This window comes from Nesoenas mayeri, assembly GCF_963082525.1.
Source record: "Nesoenas mayeri genome assembly, chromosome: 6".
Taxonomy (NCBI): domain Eukaryota; kingdom Metazoa; phylum Chordata; class Aves; order Columbiformes; family Columbidae; genus Nesoenas; species Nesoenas mayeri.
In genome coordinates, this window is record NC_137545.1 from 23,148,646 (window position 1) to 23,168,507 (window position 19,862).

At 38.2% G+C, this 19,862-nt stretch overlaps 1 protein-coding gene across 1 annotated transcript in view; it reads right to left on the reverse strand.

Moving 5' to 3' along the window:
• Positions 1-1,119: 1,119 nt before the first annotated feature.
• Positions 1,120-19,862, reverse strand: part of MYO3B (myosin IIIB) — a gene marked incomplete at its 3' end in the record, with an annotated part of 189,804 nt that continues 171,061 nt past the window's right edge. The window contains exons 34-36 of the mRNA XM_080346840.1: positions 2,976-3,082; positions 2,555-2,601; positions 1,120-1,255 (exon numbers count right to left, since the gene is read on the reverse strand). Of these exons, the coding sequence (XP_080202966.1) occupies positions 1,120-1,255; positions 2,555-2,601; positions 2,976-3,082 (290 nt within the window). The remainder of the gene's footprint in view (positions 1,256-2,554; positions 2,602-2,975; positions 3,083-19,862) is intronic.

The window sequence follows — 19,862 nt, forward strand, 5'->3', positions numbered from 1 at the left end:
CCCTCATCATAAGAAATACATTGAGGTGCTGGAGAGAGTGTAGAGGAGGTGACGAAGCTGTTGAGGGGTCTGGAGCACAAGTCTGATGAGGAATGGCTGAGGGAACTGGAGCTGTTTGGCCTGGAGAAAAGGAGGCTGAGGGGAGACCTTATTGCTCTCTACAACTACCTGAAAGGAGGTTGTAGCATGGAGGGGGTTGGTCTCTTCTCCCAAGTAGCAAGTGACAGGACAAGGGGAAATGGCCTCAAGTTGTGCCAGGGAAGGTTTAGATTGGAAAAAAATCTTCATGGAAAGGGTTGTCAGGCATTGGAACAGGCTGGGAAGTGGTGGCGTCACCATCCCTGACAGTGTTTAAAAGGTGTTTAGACAAGGTTCTTAGGGACATGGTTTAGTGATAGAGTTAGGTTATGGTTGGACTCGATGATCCTGAGGGTCTCTTCCAACCTAAATGATTCTATGAAAACTGTTTTGCTTCTTGTGTTTGAAATAATTCTTCAAGTTAAGCTTAAGGTAAACTAATACTTTATAAGAAAAATATCTACCAGTTAAATTGAGACACAATTATTATTTTAAATTATTTTACTCTGTACATTTCTATAGAGTTAAAAGCCACACACAGCATAGAAAGTTGTCAAGGATGATGTTTAACATCAGTCTAATGAAATGCAAAACATTTTCACTATGACCCCAAATGAAGATTTCTAGTACAGAGTTGTTCTAATCCAGTTCAGTTCCTTGATCTTATCTTTCACATAGCCCTACCAGCAGTTGTGCCAGCGCAACATAGGGGATGGCACGGGGTGGGAACAGCAGCCAGGGGGAGCAGGGAAGAAGGGGTCGGAACTGTATAAACTAACCTTGGTGCTAAAGAAACGTGTCTGTTGCCAACATCAACACACACAGGTAGTGCTGCTCCCCTTTACTGGCATTGGTTACACAAAATACAGCTAAACAGTACAATTTAAGCTGCAAAACCAGGTCTAAATTAATGAAAGAAAGACACTAGCTGAAATTATATTTTTAAATATATTATATAAACACAGACACACAAAGTTAATTTGAAGAGATTACCAGCAGGAAAATACTCTTACCAGTATTAGTCAACAGAGTAAGTGAGGTTCAGCTTTGAGCAAAAGACACACCTCTTGAAGAGGGAGGAGATGGGGAACTGAGAAAGCTGTCATCTTCAGGAATAGATTCAGCCACTGACAATGATTGGTAATACTCATCTTCTCCGTCAAGAACTTTGATTTGGCTTGAAAGAAAACAAGCAACTCTTATTAAGTTAAAAAATGAATTCTGTCAATGTCTTCAGAAATAGAAACTTCACTATGGATGTGAAAATGATAAATTAAAAAAAAGAAATAAAAAAAAGATGGGATGATTTGATGAGACAGATATAGCTTTTATACATTTACTTTGCTATTACTTTTTTTTTTATTATGCTCTGAATGGTTCTGAGGGTTGGTGCAACACAATATAGTCTTTCGGTTTGGGTATACAGGATGATAGAACAACTATTTGCACCAAATGGGCATTTCATTTGAACGTGGTTTTTTTGTCTGTATATATTCCACAGGTAGGTATGATTTTGAGAATGTATTTCAGCTGATGTTTTGCTGCGAATAAGAACCAAAGACTATGTCACCAATTTTGGGGGAAAGCCCTATTAAGGGGCTTTCATTTCCCTGTGATGTATGACGAGTGTTGTAGTCGCATACTGGTGTATTTATTCGCTGAACAGGAATATAGACTCCTTCCTAGGGGAGGGAGATAAAATAACTAAATCGTGTACAGTCCTGCAAAATTTTGGGCTCTAACCTTGACTCAAAGACCTCCTATTTACACAAGTATATTCAGAAGACTAATTAAAAACAGAGGAAATAACACAGAAAGTTATTGTATATTTTTCGAGTAGATGCATTTGCAAGACCAAACATCCATCAAGTTCTCTCTGGTTTATGTGACCAGTTAATGAAATATTTTGGCGATTGTATAGTAGCCGGCCTGGCTTTTGTAAATGGTTTTCAGTGATTTCTACCTATCACCAGGTGAAAACTGCTCATGTGACAACAAGAACTGACTCAGTTCAACAAGGAAGGAGCAAATCGCTTTTGGGCAGAGGGGCCCCACTGTCAGCTCTTAAAATGTGCTCCACCAGGAGGGCTGAAGCCCATTATGAGTGTGTTGTTGCCAAGCTGGCAGGGCTTCTGTCCATGTTCTAGGTCAGAGAACTTCGGTTTCAACACCCTTCATGTAGCACCTTTCCCTAGCGCTAAACACACTTAAAAACAAGAAGAAAGCTATTTTTTTTGGTAGTAGTACTCAGGGAGAGCTGGGGAGCATATTTTGTAAGAATTAGTTCTAGTGTCTGCAGACAGCAGTACTCACAAGTTTTACATTTGCTTCTGCAGAAAATGTCCAATGTCAATGCACAGAATTATGTTAATTGTTTATTTTTAGAAACCTCTCTAGAAAGTTTTGCATATTCTGTAATATCACAAAGGACTTCTTCTGTTTACAGTTGCTTAGAACTAAGAAGACAGATATTTACCCAAGTTTTCTTGGCTTCCTCTTGCTCCCTTGATATTCTAGAGTTCCCTGTGGAGAGGGCCAAGAACACACAGTCAAAGCAAAGCAGCAAGTCGTTAATATTTAATTCAAAGTGATTTTGTGTTGAATGCAAGCAGATGCTGATAATATCAGAAGTCACAGCATAATTTTTTTGATCAAAGGGCTCAAGTGAGCCTGATGAAGCATGCATCTTGCTCGTCTTTGATAAACCACATCAATTATTCACCGTGAAGGCAGACATCCTGACATGAAAGCAACAGATAAAGAGCATAAGCACATGTTCAAGACGAGAGCAGAAGAACGTGGGGGTGGGGCTGGAGGGGCTGAAACAGGTATTAATAACAGAATTATTAACTGGAAACAAAGCCAGTAAAACAGCTTTATTGCCACTTTGAACTCACATTTAACTGGTTATAGTACATGTTGTCCTCAGGGCTATTCAGCATTTTGGGCTGCTGACATCGTCGACGAGGTGTTCTCAGCTTCTGTTCAAGACAGTTTTCTGAACCTACAATACGATAACACAATTTAGTTTTAAGCTGTGCCAGGTCCTGCGAATATTTTTAGCGTATTTTAGTCTGTAAACAGTCTTTTTTCTGTCCTATTTGGTCTTGGATTTATTAGCAAGTCTGTCCTAACCAAAGTAAGAACACAGAAACTTGGGGATCTTTGTTTTCCCTTTTGAAACTTAGTTCAAACACAGGTTTTTAAGCAGAAATCCATTTTTACTTTTATAACATTTTTTATTCTTCTGTATACCTATATCACACAGCTCCTTATTCCTTTCACACTTTATCTCAGTATCTTCTGTTATCTTAGCAGGAAATGAGGTATATTGTGACTAGCTAGGATGTATCATTTAGCAGCAGCAAAACCATTTTTCTACAGTAGACGGTAATAAAGCTCTTTGACTGACAATACTTAGTCTATTATCATCATTTTTGCTATACAAAAAGCCTACCTTCTGACATGACTCTCTGTTTAATCAGAGTAATTGGACTGGTTTAGAATTATGGGTTCTTAATATAATTTGTAAAGTAACAGCTACTTAAAGTCATCTGGAAAGCAGAGTTTAAAGATGAAGGAAATATTTCAGAAGGGGTGGGTTCTGAAAAGAACTAACAGCTTTTTTGTTCCTTTTTATATATTTTTTTTTTCATATTAAGGAAAAAAGACATTATGGTGTGCTGTACTCTATTTTACCAGGTGTTTTCTGTGGTGTGTCCTCTAGATTACCAGAACAACTATTTTCAGCATAATTTAGAATCATTAGGTTACTAAAAGACACTGTGGGTGGTAAGGAAAGGTTATTTACTTTTCAAATAATTCTCTCAATGCCTTTGACTTTCCTGATGTCTCCCTGTTTAACATTTTTTCAGTCACAGTACGAATAAAAACAGGTTTTGGTGGCACTGAAGGAAAAATATACATCTTATCACATTTGCATTCCATACTGCATGGGAAACTTGCTCCAATACAAAAGACTAGGACAAAGATCAAGTAGGACATGAGTTCCTTTAAACACTTTAAAACTGAAGTCAATATGGCTTGTGACGCCGCAGGGCTCTAATCTCACAAATCCATTTGTAAGATCTGGCCTTAAGGAGCAGATTATATTACAAAGGAGGTTTATTATACACCCAGGTTTACAGTCTGCAACTATTGTACTTTTCTGCAATTCCTGGGGAGGTAGAGAAGGTGGTTGAACTTTGGCCTTTTCATCCTGTTTCAGAACTGACTGTTCTAGGAGATTCTCTCTCTTTCAGTGTCTTTCTCCCCCTCAACAGTGAAATTTGAAAGACATTAGGGGACAGCCCTGACTGTGTTGGAGGGGAACACTTGTGTCAACTGTCATGGTCCCCCACAACACCGGGGAGGGACAGTGGATGGAATGGCCACCAGGGAATGGACTACAGAGCTGGGGCCGAAATTCAAAAACAATTTTATAGAGAAAGGTTACATTTGTCCAGTAATACAAAATAACTTCTAAATAATATGCTCATGCTGCTTGCAAATTTAATACCCAAAGCTTTAATGCTTTATACTGTCATGCTAAGCAAACCTTTATATTTTTCCTAAAGAGATTGTGACAGCTGAAACTGAACCGTTGCTACTTACCTGTATTGTCTGCAACCAGATGAGGCAGAAGCTGTTCCAGAAAGTATTTCTGGACAAATTGGGTACCCAAGTAATATCTGTGTCCTTGGAAAGTTTTTTCTCTGATATTTAGATCTGACATAGGTGGAATTTTGTTCTCTCTGAAGTCTCTGGAAGTTTTGTGGAAGATCTGCCATAATTATATTCTACTCTCTGCTCTGAAAGTTATTCAAATTTATCTTAGAGCTTTCTGTCTCAGGACAGCAAGGTCTGCAATTTTTGCAAGCAATGTTTTCAGTCCCAAGGCCGTATGAGTTCCTTTTTACAGCAATGTAGCTCTCAAATACTCTTCCAAACTATTATTTTTTCGTTCTAGTAAGAGGCTGGTATGAATAAAGACTTATGTCCTCATAGTTCTGCATAATTCCACACACCTCTCTGCAGCTTGCCAGAAACAAAAACACAGCACACAAACATTTAGAAATTTTCAAACAGTACGATAATATGATGAGGTATTTTTTCCTTTCCTTCAAATGCTGTTCTGACCTTCATGTTATTTTTTTGAGAAAACCTATATGTGCAGTCTTTGTTTAAAAAATATCTTTTATTTATTAGAATTCTGAGACACCAATATTTTGCTCTAGCTTTTTATCCTGACACTTAATTATTTCTGTGTATTCTATGGGTGGTCTGCAGCTTGTGTCCTCCAAAGGAAATACCCTTTCAGTGGGCCCATTTGTCTTAGTGTTTAGTAGCATGCTACACGAACACTACGAAATCTGGTAACATTTATCATAAACTACCATATCTGGAGAAAATGGTATTAACATGTGCTCAACACTCAGCAGTTGAATAGGCATTTTAAATGCTGTTCTAAAACATTTTGCTTTGATGACAAACTTAAAGCCACCAATAAGAAAAAAGCCACTTGTCATTTTAATAGCAGTAGCAGCAGCACTAGTATCAACAACAAGGTGTTGTCTACACTGCACTCAAATTGTAGCAAGTACCTCTGGCATGTCCAGGTTCCTGAGTTTGCTACAATTTTGGAGACCAGATGAGAGAGTGAGCACATGCACTTCCTTCAGATTGACCTTTAACGCCATTTTTTAAGTAAGAGAGCTGTCCCTTTTTTGTCAGGAAGAAAACTTCGTAACTCTAAGAGCAGAAATTCCTTAGGTTACAATTTCTTTATTGGTAAATTCCTTACTGTAGTGCAGAAATAGCACAGAGCAGGCAAAATACCATCTGCCAAGTGCACTGTGTCAGCTGATGCAGCAGGAGCAGGGGAGCTGAGGTTCTGGGCATCCTCCTCCTTTCCTCGCTCATACCCCAAGAGGCTGATACACATGGGTGAGCAGGCTCATGTGGATGCTTCCCTAAAGCTACCACAAAATTGGTGTTGCTTACAGTGAAGGGAATTAGAAACTGGCAAATGGGTAAATCTGTTGGAGTATCAAGCATTTATCAGTAAACAAACCAATGGGGTTTCTGCTCGCTGCTCTGTTACCATTACTTGTTATCCTTTTTATTTCTCCGGCCCAATCCAATAGACCAGGACCTTGCAGAGCTCAGATTAAAAGGATGTGTGTTTTCAAGTAAATACAAAATTAAACATTTGAGTTATGTTTTTCAGAACTGAGAATTGCATAGCTGGAAAGCAGTGTCTCCAAGAGAGATTTGGGAATCATCACGGGTATTCAAATGAATATGAAGTAGACTGGGTGCAAAGCATAGGACTACTCAATAAAAACAGGAAAACAGTTTGATCATTGAGAGCAGAATTATTTTAAAGTGGGTGCTGTAAACTGCAGAGCCTTTTGAGAACAAGAACTATCTGAAATCTGGAAAATCTGTCATACTGTGAGAAGTTTTAAAAGACTGTTCTAGTTAATTTTTTTCAAAAGAAGGTTAAGAGGTGATATAAAACAAGTCCAAACACCTGTATAGAAGGTGGAGGTTTTTTCACCTGTGGAAACAGAAGTCTAAACTGTCTAACAGTCAGCAGTGGAAAAAAATTTCAGATCAGAAATACAGCATATAGTGAAAGTAAGCAGTCAGGAGAAAAACAATATTTAGCAGTATGATGCAAACTCAGGTTGAAATTGGAAGCTTTTAGAAACAGTACATTTTAACTCAACCTAAAGTTAAAAACTATTCCAAGACATGACATAGGTTACTTTTAGCTTAATATGAATTAATTTCTCTAATGTGATTTTTATCACGAGTCTCTATCTGCAGAAGATTTTGTAGTGATCTTTGGATTTCTGGGATATACTTTCACCTCTGAATTTCCATGTGTTTCTTCTTCTTTGCTTTCTTATGGCTGAAATGGAAATATTTTTCTTCAATTAGCCATCACATCCATCATACTGACACTTTTTATGACATCTCTTGGCTTGGACATGATTAGCACATTTCTTATGCCATATCTTATTTAGATGATTTTTCCATTTAAAAATCCATGCTTTCTGTAAACTGCAAAGGACTCTTTCAGAAATGCACAAACTGCCAAACAATAAGATTTGTCTTTAAAATGCTCTTTCACACTGACACAAGGACTTTTGCATCTAGGATTTGGGCCCTGACCAATACTTTCAAATCAGTACCTGCAAAAATGTATTTTTCTAATGAATTCCCAGGAAGCAGATGACTTCACTTGATATTCAGTGAATATCTCATATTAGATGTCCTGTTTGTCCTGCTTATCTTGGTATTGAAAACTTGTGGACAAGCACTGGGGACACTCTTCAGAGGAACTGAGAATCATCAGATTTTGCTCTCTGACATGAATGATTAAAGTCTTGCTTCAAAACCCCCTTGATGCTGATAACCTCACCATACATTGCTAATTTTTGCTATACGGAGAATTCTGCAGAGCAAATGGTGATGAGGCAACAGCATTTGGAACTTGTAAACTCTACTGATGTGCATCAGATTGTTTAAAGATTGGTGCAGCACAGAGGGGGTTCTAAACTCTGGATGACATCTTACTTAACGCACAGAAGGGATTTTTGCCACTGTGTCAGTGCCACAAAGCAGCCTGTGTCGCCGATTTGCTTGCTGAACGGATTCCATCCACTACAAGACACGTTGAAGGTGGAGCCAACTAATCTCAGTTTCCTTCTGAAGCCATTTTACCCCAAGCAGGTTTGTAAGGGATTAATCTTGCCTCTTTTTCTCTTAAAGGTGCATACAAACCTAATACCACAGGAAGGGTAGCATTTCTCTAATTACTCATATGGGCAGATGCAGATTACAAGAGGGGCAGCCTACTAAAGGAAAGTTAATGGGGCCATTTAGGAGATCATATATATTATTAACAGAGCAAGCAAGTAAAGTAGATAAATCAGTATGACCAAGAAAAATAGTAAGCATGTGGCTGATTTCCAATCTATAATATCAGAAGAAACATGAAAGTGCAACCCTTAATTATAACCAAATATTAGCACAGACTCATGGGATCTCATCATAACATCTCAAGGTCTACATTCATGAAAATTTAAGCAATGTTTAAAATCATGTTAATTTGTTCTTTGTTTGTTTCTTTTCCTGCCAGTCTAATTTATTCCAAAAGACTTTGGTTCTCAAGCCTGGATATATTGATCATGCCTATGTAAAGCATTGTTATAGCCTGGGGAGAAGACTTTTGTGGAAAAACTTGTCTTTGTTCTCCTTTGATAATTTATATGTATTTTGATGTTTTCAGGCTTTCCCAGTTTCAAATCATTTTTCAAGGCAGCAAGTTAACTTCACTTTTCCTCTTGAAGTCTTGGGCAAATACAGAAATGACCTCACAGACAATGATAATATACATCCTCCTACTGGACTGGATGCTAAGTGGATAATTATGTGCAGCATGTTGATTCCAAGGAAGAGCTACATTTCCTTCTGTGCCACACAAATCTGTTCAAGCGGGTGACTTCAGGGGTTAGTGATTCTGGTCCCACTCATATCAGTGTCAAATGGGAGTAACTGAACGTCACTTATGCAGTAAAAATGCTGTAAATGAATTCAGCTTTATGATTTTAACTATTTCAGCTTTATTTTAAAAAAGAGATATTTACAAAGGGCACATAATACTGTGAACCATGAGTGCTCAAACAAGCATGTTTTTCTCTCTTTCTCATTCTCATGATTTTCCACCATTTGCAGAAATTTGCATCACATCATAAGTGCAAAATGGGAGTGAAATGAAAAACTTGCCTGAGAAGCAGAGTGAATACTCAGGCAGCTCATCCCCACTGAGCTCCTGCTGCACCTGCCCACCATACTCAAGCCAGGTAACGCAGAACTACCTTGCACATTCCTGTACTAAACTGCAGTCAGTGTGACTTTAGTATGAGCACACATGAAGAGGTACCAGGTCCACAGTATTGGTACACTGCCTGTTAAATGCTACCAACTATAAATGCAACAGAAAGAAGGAGAGGATAACAGCTGTAATAGGCTTCAGAGAATGAACCCTGTAGAATAATCCGTAGTTTCATTTGGGAGTAATGAAGTTATCAGGTCTATGCTATATACTATAAATACAATTATATTATAGTAGTTCTGCAAAAATGCCGGAGGCTAATAGAAAATAAACACACTGCCTATGAAAGATTTTAATCTCAGTACAGGCAAAACCACACCAAGACACAACAACATAGTGTAGGAGAGAATAAAGAGCAAGACTAGTTGGTGACTTAAGTCATGAGGTATGTCTCTAACATCTTCTTTTCCCTTCTGAGGTTAATGAGAGGGGAAAGAGCAAACTATAGGAAAGAGAAATGGACAGGAAAAAGACAAAAAATGAAAGAATCAAGTAAGATACTGAGAAATTAAGGAAGAGAAGGGAATAAGCAACTATTAATGGTGCAGTAGTAGAACCTAAGTTCTGGCATCAGAAGATTTGATTAATCTAGTAACATCAGGAGCCCAGAGGCATACTGGCATATTTAATACTACTAACAGTTGTAATTCTCTCCAGGATGCTCCATGCTTACCTAGCAGTAGCTTCAGAGCTCTGCAAATGTTCAATAAAGCCATTCATTCTGTTGTTATAATGAGATGTAGTATGATAAGAACCATTCTTGCCACCAAATTCCCTCAGTCCCTTCCTCTAGAGAAGAGTGTTCAGGAATATTTATAGGGGCTGGTGCTCTTCATGTTAGTGACAGGTAAGCATGGAAAGAACAATAAATCAGATGTTCTCTGAGGAGCTGCAAGGCCTCAGACCTTGCTAACTCTCACAAAATGTCTTACTGGAACTTCGCAGAAATGTTGCTAAGGGAAAAGATGTTAACTACTTTAAAAATATATACATTAGTGCTTAGGAAGAGTGACTAATCCTCTTACTTGGATTCAGTAGGCAAGAATAATAAGTTAGATCTAATTATTTTCATTGTCAAGTACTTTCTAGTCTAAGTCTATAGCTCCAAATGTAGTTACCAGATTCACTGAAAACACAGAATCTGGAAGGGTAAGAAGTCCTATAATAGAAGGATTTAAGCCAAAACAAAATCAAGCTTCATGATCACCTCAGATCCCCCACACAACTGTGGTGAACTAGAATTCTGTTTATTCAGATGGAGTGTGCTCATAGTGCCAAGAGCCATATACTGCTAGGGAAATTAGTGTAGCCTCTTTGATGTCATGTGCATCCCAGAATCTGTAACACACAGCTAAAACTGTGAGCATAGCCTTTTGTTTATAACCCTAAACAGAACCATTTGAATACACACACTGAAAGAACTCATAACAGAAGCAATGCATTTTCTTCCACCCAGTGATTCATTACTTATGGCTTCATTTTGGATACTGCAGTTCTATGCAAAGCCATATGTTTCAGATTATAAAGCACACTAAGCAAATAATAAGTTTTTCAAGATGGTATGTAAAGGCTGTTTTTGCATCTGCTTGTTGCCAAAGACCCAGATGATACTGTAATTAGAACAACAAATATTTTATGTGAAATCAATCATTTAGCTGTCTCTGAACTCTGAGACAATGGCTTTTAGATACACTTTATTGGGAAACGAGATCCATAAATAGTTAGAATCTTGGCTTTTGTTGTTTTTTTCCCTTCCAACACAATTCTGATTCTTCAGCATTTGTCAATTCTTTTGGTTTCTATAGTGAGTGATTTAACTGTAGAAGGAAAAGGCAGAGATTAAACAAAGCATACCAAAGAACTGAACTGTCAGTGACTAACACGGGTAAGATTCAAATCTGTCACCAAACAGAAAGCTTCTACAAGTACTGTCCTAAAGACACATCTTCCCCTACAAATTGAATACACACAATCCCTCATATGCCCTGCATGTAGTAACATCTAATACTGGGTTCCAGAGGTGTGTCAACTAGTCAACTACCAGTCAGAGCTCAAGAGGTTTACACAGTTACAACTTTAACTTCAAGAAAAACAAAAACAAACCTCCAAATCATCCTGAATGATAGAAACTACTTCTGGACAATAAAGAAAACTTAACTGATGATTATTTTTCTTCCCCTCCTTAAACTTGACCCAAGGCCATTGCGGAAGCTGCTCTTTGGTTAATTCTTGTGATGTTTTTAGAAGAGACAGTTACTGATGAAACCCAGGACATTTCAGGTATGCTGGAATTACTACATATCACAGCATATTTCCTGCTTTTAGAAGACCTACTTAATCCAATAGCCACCACGTGATAAGAAAAAGCTATCTGACATCGTCATTTGAGGTAAGCGATGTCTCTCTTGCTGTTTGAGTGATGCTGTATAGTCAAGACAAGTGAATGAAAAATTTTGCAGGGGAAACACCTACTGAGAGCAATTAAATACAAAGAGATCACTTTCGGATTGGGAAATCCCTGAGCCACAAACCATGCTAGGCTGGAGACAATTCTGGGGAAAAATCTCCACTTGCCCTACTTTTGTACTATACTCTAGGCTTTTGCTCTTGGTTACTGTCAGATAGAGGAAATGAGGCTAAGCAGACTTGGATTGGACTGGAAATGCTCTTGTTTGGTTGGTTTGGTTTTGCTTTCTTTTCTTTGTTTCAGTGAGGTTGTTTACATTCAAATGACCAGGAGAGATTCAAGAAATCATTTCAAGGTCAACTTTAATATAGCCATGCTGCCATAAGCAGTTGCACTTGTCTTTTTGTTAGCACTGCATCAGATCAGGCTGAGCTTCTGAAATGCAGAATTAGAAATCCCATGCAAAGAGGAATCCAAAGGAAAGTCATGCAGTCTTCAGTTTTCTGGACATGCCCCATTTTCCGTTCTCTGTAAGTGTTTGTTGCAGGTACTAGTCTTGAAGTAGAAATTCTGGGACACCTACAGAGGCACTGTGCACCCAGAGGCTTGCCATGATGCAAGCTTGTCCCATCAACCTTATGCCATGCTTGGGACTCAGTCTGTTGGTGCAGTTCATTTACTTAGCTAAATTAAAGAAAATGGGATTAGAAAGAGCCTCAAGTAACTATTTTGTCCTTCCCTGCCTTCCAAAGTAAAACCACATCTCATGTTGGAGGTATGAAAAATTTTTAAAATTGCTCAGAAACAAAACATACAAAAAAAATCCTCACAAATATAGTATCAACAATAGAGCCACTCATAATTACTTCTGCACAATAAGACAACAGCTATTCCTTCAAAGAAGAATTTGGATGATGATGTAGCCAACTTGATTGATTAAATAGCTTTGGCAACTCAAAGTACGAATACTAAATATCATGACAATATCATCAATTTTAGAGAAATTCTCAAAGTACATTTGGACTTGCTAATGCGCAAGTTTTTAAACTGCAGATTGTTAGTCTCAAGAGCTGCATATCATGTGCTAATATGCCTCAGAAAACACACTGGACACTTGGCACTAGTTCATCTTGTGGATTTTATCTAAGAAAAGCAAAGCATATGGGGAAAAAGATGAAATAAACATAAAGAGTAAACACTGCGATTAACTTTTAAAAATAAAAAGTCAAAACATTCAGTGCATTAGAGAACAGTAACAAATCACAAATACCTTTCTAATACTGTGTCTCTACAGAGCCAACTACTGAAGATGCCAAAAATGCATCACGCAAATGTGGGGAGTAAGTCTGTGCAATCAAAAGTAGGGCAGGAGCAATCTGTAAGTTCACACACAGTTAAGATGTGGTTCATAACAGGCCTGTGTTTCAGAGTTGCTGTCCTAGCATGTAGCCTGGATGATTTAAAAGGTAATTTCTCACCTTCTTCCAAACTGTAATAATAGCGGTTTTATCCCATATCCTCAGAGATTAAGCCACTTGATTGACTTTGAATTCTGGACACACAGGAAATTTGTATTAATTTAGCATAATGATGAGGCGCAATAAAGGCTCTGTGGAACCACAACAGCATGGTCTCTAAGGTTTTGTTCGTTACAGAAACACAATTTGCATATCTAAGGGCTTGAAGCCATGGGTCCATATTGATACAACTAGTATCTCAAATTTGAGTGTAGCAGATTCAGCATATATTTCAAAGAATAAATGGTAGAAGCCCAAGATAAAACTCTCAGTAGATTTCTTCATTAAGAAAGAAGTTTTTTTTCTGAATTCAAGGTAGTTGGCAGCAGTAACTTTTAAAGGAAGTATTAAAGAAAGCTTGACTGAAGCCTGCAAAAAGGTGATGAGTTAGATATTTGCTTCCCAGTGTCGGTACAGTGATTTGGTCTGACAGTTGTAAATGCTGGAAGTAAAGAAGGTATCTTGGCTAGCTAAAGGCAACTAATGCTGCTGACCTACTGCTACAGTAATCAGCTCCTTTAAGGGGCTGCTAATTGCTACTGGGACTCCTAACATTTGACCTACAATTAGTGATGGTTCGCAAGCGATCTACAAATCAAACTCAGGCCAGTGAGTTCTGAGGGAATATTTTGAAAGAGAAACTGAAGAAGCTTGAGCAAATATTCAGTCAATGGCAGAATTAGAAAAATAAGTAGGACTAGGAAAAAACCTCAGGATTTAAAGCTGTCTGTATCCTGTGAACGAGCACCCATTTTTTTTTTCCTCCTTCCAAATCCAAATCACGAACGTTTTACTGATACGCCATGAATCTCATGGTACAATGCTAGACATGTATAAAAATAAGGCATCATCATTTCCAGACTTCGGAGCAGTGAGGTGTAGTTCATTAACTTTCATCCTGAAAAGGTAGGTGGAAGCTTCCAGTAGTAGCAAAGTGTATTCGGAAAACGTAGAAAATGTTTAAAGAAAACTGAGAGAGGTCTGCAAAGAATTTCAACACTGGTGTCTCAATTCTGTTAAAGCAATTTTAGGCAATGTATTTCATGATACCTAGCCCCTGCAGTGAGAGTTTGGGGAGTACAAAGCACATAGAATATATGTACTTATAACCCAGTGCTTCCTAAAAGCATTTAAAGAAAAATTTGGCAAACCCTTCAGCTCACAGGAGCAGAGGAAGACATACTCTCATGTGCACATATATAAATAGAGTTGACTTTCCAGTACTATAGTGACTTGCTTATGTGGAAATATGTTGCTTTGCTCTGAAACTCCCTTTCTTGACAGGGCACACCTGGCATTAGTACCTCAGCTCACTCTATTATATTCCCCTCTGAACACAATCTTTGTACTTGAGTGTAACTTATTTTAAATTGGTAAATGCTATAGAATTAGTTGGATTTTTTCTTTTTCTCATAAATACATGGTGAATTCTAGTGACTTAGATGACATTTTATTCCTCAGAGCTCAATGAACACTATGCCAAAGTGAGTGGTGATTTCAGGGCTCAAACTGAGGCACTACGAGGGCTGATGTTTAAACCATTACAGTTCACCCCTCCTGGAAAATCAGGCTCCTTCATGCTATCTTAGTGTAAGTACAAGGAATTTCTTGTTACTTCAGAAAATACAGACTAAGTAATTTTAGAAATTTTTGGGGGGAGTTGATTCGGACTTGTTTTCCACATCTTAACTACTATAGATCTTTGACTTTTTTTTTTTTCCCCAGCCCCTTTCCTACAGCTCTGTACTAGATTCTTGGCTGATAATTAAATAATATATCCCTATAGAATAGTTTGTGATATAGGAACACCAAGTTCTGTCTGTGTCCTGATTCTGTACTTGGGTCTGTGGGTATTGCAGAGCATGCAAAGTTGTGAATTAACACTTTATTAGCTACTGTGCCCTAATTCCTTGTGTGAATGACCTACAAAGGACCACACAGAATTACAACATGAATAAACTAGTGCATTGCAAGTGTACCTATTGCTGCGGAATGCCACTTCTGATTTATCTGTTTTGGACAGCCGAGAAGTATGGCCATATTAACATAACTTGCTTCTGTAACATATCCTGCTTCTCAGTAGGACTAATTAGCTTAGGCACGGCACTGCACTCATCCAGCTATACTGCCTCCGGGGTCTGATTCACATCTAGCCTGAGCAGCTTTGCAAAGCACTGGCATGCGCTGAGGCGCTATATCATAAATTTATATTATGGCTTATTCTATACTAACTTTCCCGTGGAGACAAAACCTAAAAATCAGCCTTACCGCTGTGAACAGATTCATCAAAGTCTTCTATTGAAGTAATGCCATAATAAGAACGACAATATCCTGTCTCCAGCAGAATGGCTCATCTAATGAAAACGCTAACACTGATGCACACCTTCACCACTAGAATTAGTTCCTCTGAAGCCAACCCCAACACTAGGCATATGAATGCAAGGGAAAAAAATGAATACAAGGGAAAAATGGAAAGTATCAGAAAATCATGTTGATATTAGTATGGGTCAGAGAAATATGATTAAAATGGAAATGTATAATAGAATTTTAAACTCCTTCCTTTGGAAAGGACTGTCTTAATTATTTTCATTATTAAAAGGCCCTATGAAGTAAAAAGCTAGGGGCAGAGAGAAATACACATTTCTTTTCATTTGCAGAAGACATAATGAATTTTTAAAAGTCCATCACTCACTCTGTACGCACAATACTTGAATTAACTCATGCAACAGTTTTAAGTCAGAGATAATTGAGAGCCATACACTTTCTACAAACACACAATAACATATACGAGTACTTAGGCTAATCTTTGATGAACAATCCTTATGTTAGGTTCTTCAATAAAATAAGCAGAAGAATAACTTTTGCTTTCATGGAAAGTATCAATTCCACATGTAGCTGCTCAGCATTGTCTAAATTAAATGAATATGAGACTGGCGGGTGGACAGAGGCAAACTGAAGATAATCAGCAAAATTTATGTTTTCAAATAACGTTCAAAACACATAAATTACTTCAAAGAGGCCCATAAAATTATAATTTTCAAAAAAATATTAAATTATAATACAGTATAAAGCAAAGAAACGTGACTTGTGGACCATAAATTACAGTTCATTGTTTGCTTTCACAAGGTAGAATGGCAGGAAATTATCTCCCTCTCGTCACGCATTTCATTTTTGATTAGGTGATTTTGCATTATTTGTAACTTCAAAAAGCAGCCACAAAAATATGAGGTGCTAAGGATATTCTTTCTTCCCTGAAGATGCAATTTTCTAGAAGAAAACTGTCTGTAACACCACATAGAGCAAAACAAGATTTTCACTTTTTACTGCAAACACTCACTCATGCCAGCAGTCTACCTGAAGTCAATGTGTTATGCTACTAGATAATGATAGATCATGTAAGGCCTTGTAGGATGGGACCAATAGTCTTTAAAATATATGTAACTATTTAATGATTTATCCCTTTTGATGACTGTTAACCAATAACATGTATTTATTCAAAACAAATTAGTTCTTTCATCATTATGTTGACATAACTTTGTTCAGAGCAATCCATAGTACAAAAATGGCAACATTATTTACACAGAACCATAAATCCTTATTTTTACTTTTAAAAGACATAGTAGAAGTTAACTACAGTTATCAGACTTTTCTGCATTCTGCGTGAATCTCTGCCATTAGGATTTGATCTGAAAAGTTTATGCAGAGATATAAAACATCTTTGGCAGCTGATTTGGCATATTAAGTCTTGTTTTTATCTGTTATGTGTACTTATTTTTTAGAGAAGGAGGACCCTCGTTACCATGTTTCAACACAGACCCTTGCAGGGCAGGATGTGAGCAGGCAGGCTATGGAGCTACTGTGTGCTCTGTGACGAGGAGGTGCCTGTACCTCCAGGCAGTGCCAGCACTGGACTGATGTCCTCATTACACTTGTCCTTCTCTCTCTTCCCCCTACAGCTGCAGACAGCCAGGAGTAGGATAACAGTCTAAACATACAGAGAATTTGCAACATTGGCCTTGTGAGGGATGAATCTCCCACTCAACTCTGCTGAAGTACTAAATTCAGATGTCTGATGATGACATTTTAAACATCAGCATTACTATTTCACTGGAGCTCAGCACATGCAAGGGAAGACATAGTAAATTATACTATGACGAGCTGCATGATGTATTTCTCCTCTTACACAAGAAACATCAGAAAATGTGCCACTATTCAAGAAAGACCTCAGTCCCCAAACACTAGCTGTGAAGCTGGGCCCACAGAAAGGAGGCTGAACCCATAAAGTTCACCCTCACAATGAAACACTGTGGTAAGATAGAATTCAAGGGGACCAAGGAGCTGAGAGAGCACACCTGATTACTTTTTCTAGTTTTATTTGTGGATAATGAACATAGAAGTAAATGTTTCATGTCCTGTTCTGTATTGCATCACTGAAGAGGATGCAAAGCTTGTACTTCATGTAGGACCAAGGAGACAAAACCATTAATCCTACCTGCAATTGCACTTTTCTTATCCTTTTAAAGAACTTACAGTAAACCTGTGGATAAGAAGTGCCCTGCTGTTGCCAAGTGTAACTAACAAAGCATCCAGCCATATTTCTAACATCTAGTAAAACCAGAACTACGGCAATCTAACTTAGTATCCATCAGAAAAGTGTGCTTATTGTCCATACTCAATGGAAATTTTAAAAAGTCAGTGACATCACAAGAAATGCCTCTGCTTTTTTCTTGATGGTATCAAAAAGTGTCCTCTAGGTTGAACATGAGAAACTATTAAAGTAGTGCACAAAGTCAAGAAAGCATGTTCACTAGACTTGCCAATGTGCATAATGGGTTTTATCTTTAAAAATAGCGTAGTATTTAGTTGCATAAACTCCAAATAGCATTTAATGGGTGAAGGTGCTTAAGGACTTCTGAAAAGTGTTCCTACTTCTTGGCCATTAGCATGTCACACCAGGAGAATATAAATCTTTCAGTTCTGGGTACCTAAGATCACAGTCCTCCTTATTGCTAAAGGGTAGGGATTTCTGTCTATGTGGAAGAGAAGCAACCCAATAAAAACTACAAAGCACAGCCACTAATGGGCCCTCTTCAGCAAGTACCATCACCAGACAACTGTAACTGCACTTGAGTTAGAAGTTAGTCAGGCTTCTTTTTTATTCAATTTTTTTCTTCACTAATACTGCAATTCTAGGGCAACAGAAAGTTTTGGGTTTTTTTTTGTGAATTCAGGTCATATTAGCTAACAGTTTCAGCTGAAACAACATGAAAAAAACTTCAGAGATGTTGAAACAATTCATTCTGGCATCTCAAAAACAAAACAGTTTGATTTTGTCACAAGGGGACTCCTTTCCCAAAACAGAGGAGGTAGTGCTGCCACCCCTGATATCCAAAAACTCAGTGATTAGACCATGTTCTGAGGTTGTGAAAGATGTAGCTTCAAACACATCCTTTAACTGATTTGGTATAGGGACTTGAACCCAAACATCATGCTTCTCAGGAGAGTAACCTAACTGCTGGGCTAGAAAATATTCTTAGGGAGGTTTCTCTCAGCCTCATTTGTTGAAAGTGTCCCACTTTGCATAAAGTAGTTAAATATTCATTGAAATAGAGATTGAAATCCAGGTGCTGGCCCCCTTTTCCTCTGACTGCTCAAATTACCAGGATCTCAAGTCATTCACACGCTCTCTGTTTCTGTGGCCTACTTGCTATTTAATGTACATTCCACTGATGGGAGAAAGGGGAGAAGGATAAAACTCCTTATTCTCTAAACTTCTGTATCTGCCTTGGGCACAACTCAGGCCAGTGAAAATGTGGGTCATTAAAAGTTTTGAGCCTTACCTTTGGAAGGACAGTAGTATGGAAGGTAAGAAATTACCACTTCCCAACATGTAGCGTAGTTAAAAATAAAGTAGTTTAATGACAAGAAATAGTATTATTTAAAGAAGAGAGACATCTGCATCTATTTCTATCCAGTATTTATCCCTATTGGCACAATTAATAAAAGCTATGCATAAATCACATGAACTTCATTAAATCTGCTGGCTCAGGCTGCTGACTAATTGGTAAATACACTCGGTAAAAATGTAAAATGTATGCCAACTCCACACTTTAAAACTGGTTTCCAGTTGAGATGTCTCTGCTTCCCAGTTGCTTTTCCAACACAGCTCTATTTTCATGGTTATTGGTCTTAGGGAAACAACAATGCCCAGAACAGTGCCAAAAAATCTTAGGACCTAGAGCAGGAAAACAAAAATCAGCTCTACTAAGCTTACAGAGTAAGGAGTTAGCTCTCATCTGTCTAGGGCAACTTTCTGACGTACCTGTGAATCTAGAGTCTGCTGATGCCAGCTGTGTGCATTTTCAGAGATTCTTTCAGGCACTTCAACTTCATGAACACGGCCTTTAGAACTTCCTTCTGCAACGTTGCCATCAACTAGTCCAATGTGAAGGTACCATTGATTGAGTCAAATCTGGAAATTCTGATAAATTAAAGGTCCAGGAACTATGCAGACCTGTGCAGTTTGACACTGCCAGAATTAGGAACAAATAAAAGCTAATAATGAAAAGCATGATGAGTGTGACAGTGGCTGAGGCTGGAGCCATCTACCCCAGTACTTCTCTAGACGTCACATAAGACCCATTTCCACCTATTCGGACAGGGTGAAACCTCTGTATTACCCAGCCCAACACACTCTCCTCTTCAGAGGAGGCTAGCACCAGGGCAGCCACAGATTTTTACAGATAGGGAGCTCTACAAAAGTCTTCAATACTTTCAATGCTTTTTAACAAATCCATGGAAAGCCCATCTGAAGGGTCTGTCTTTGCCATCATCGCTGATGGCTCTAGTTGTGGAGGGCTATCCTGACATCAAACCATCCCAGATGCAGAGGCCTTGGGAGCTAGCCCAGTGCTTTGTCTGGGCCTGACCTCAAGTTTTCTGTATTTACATT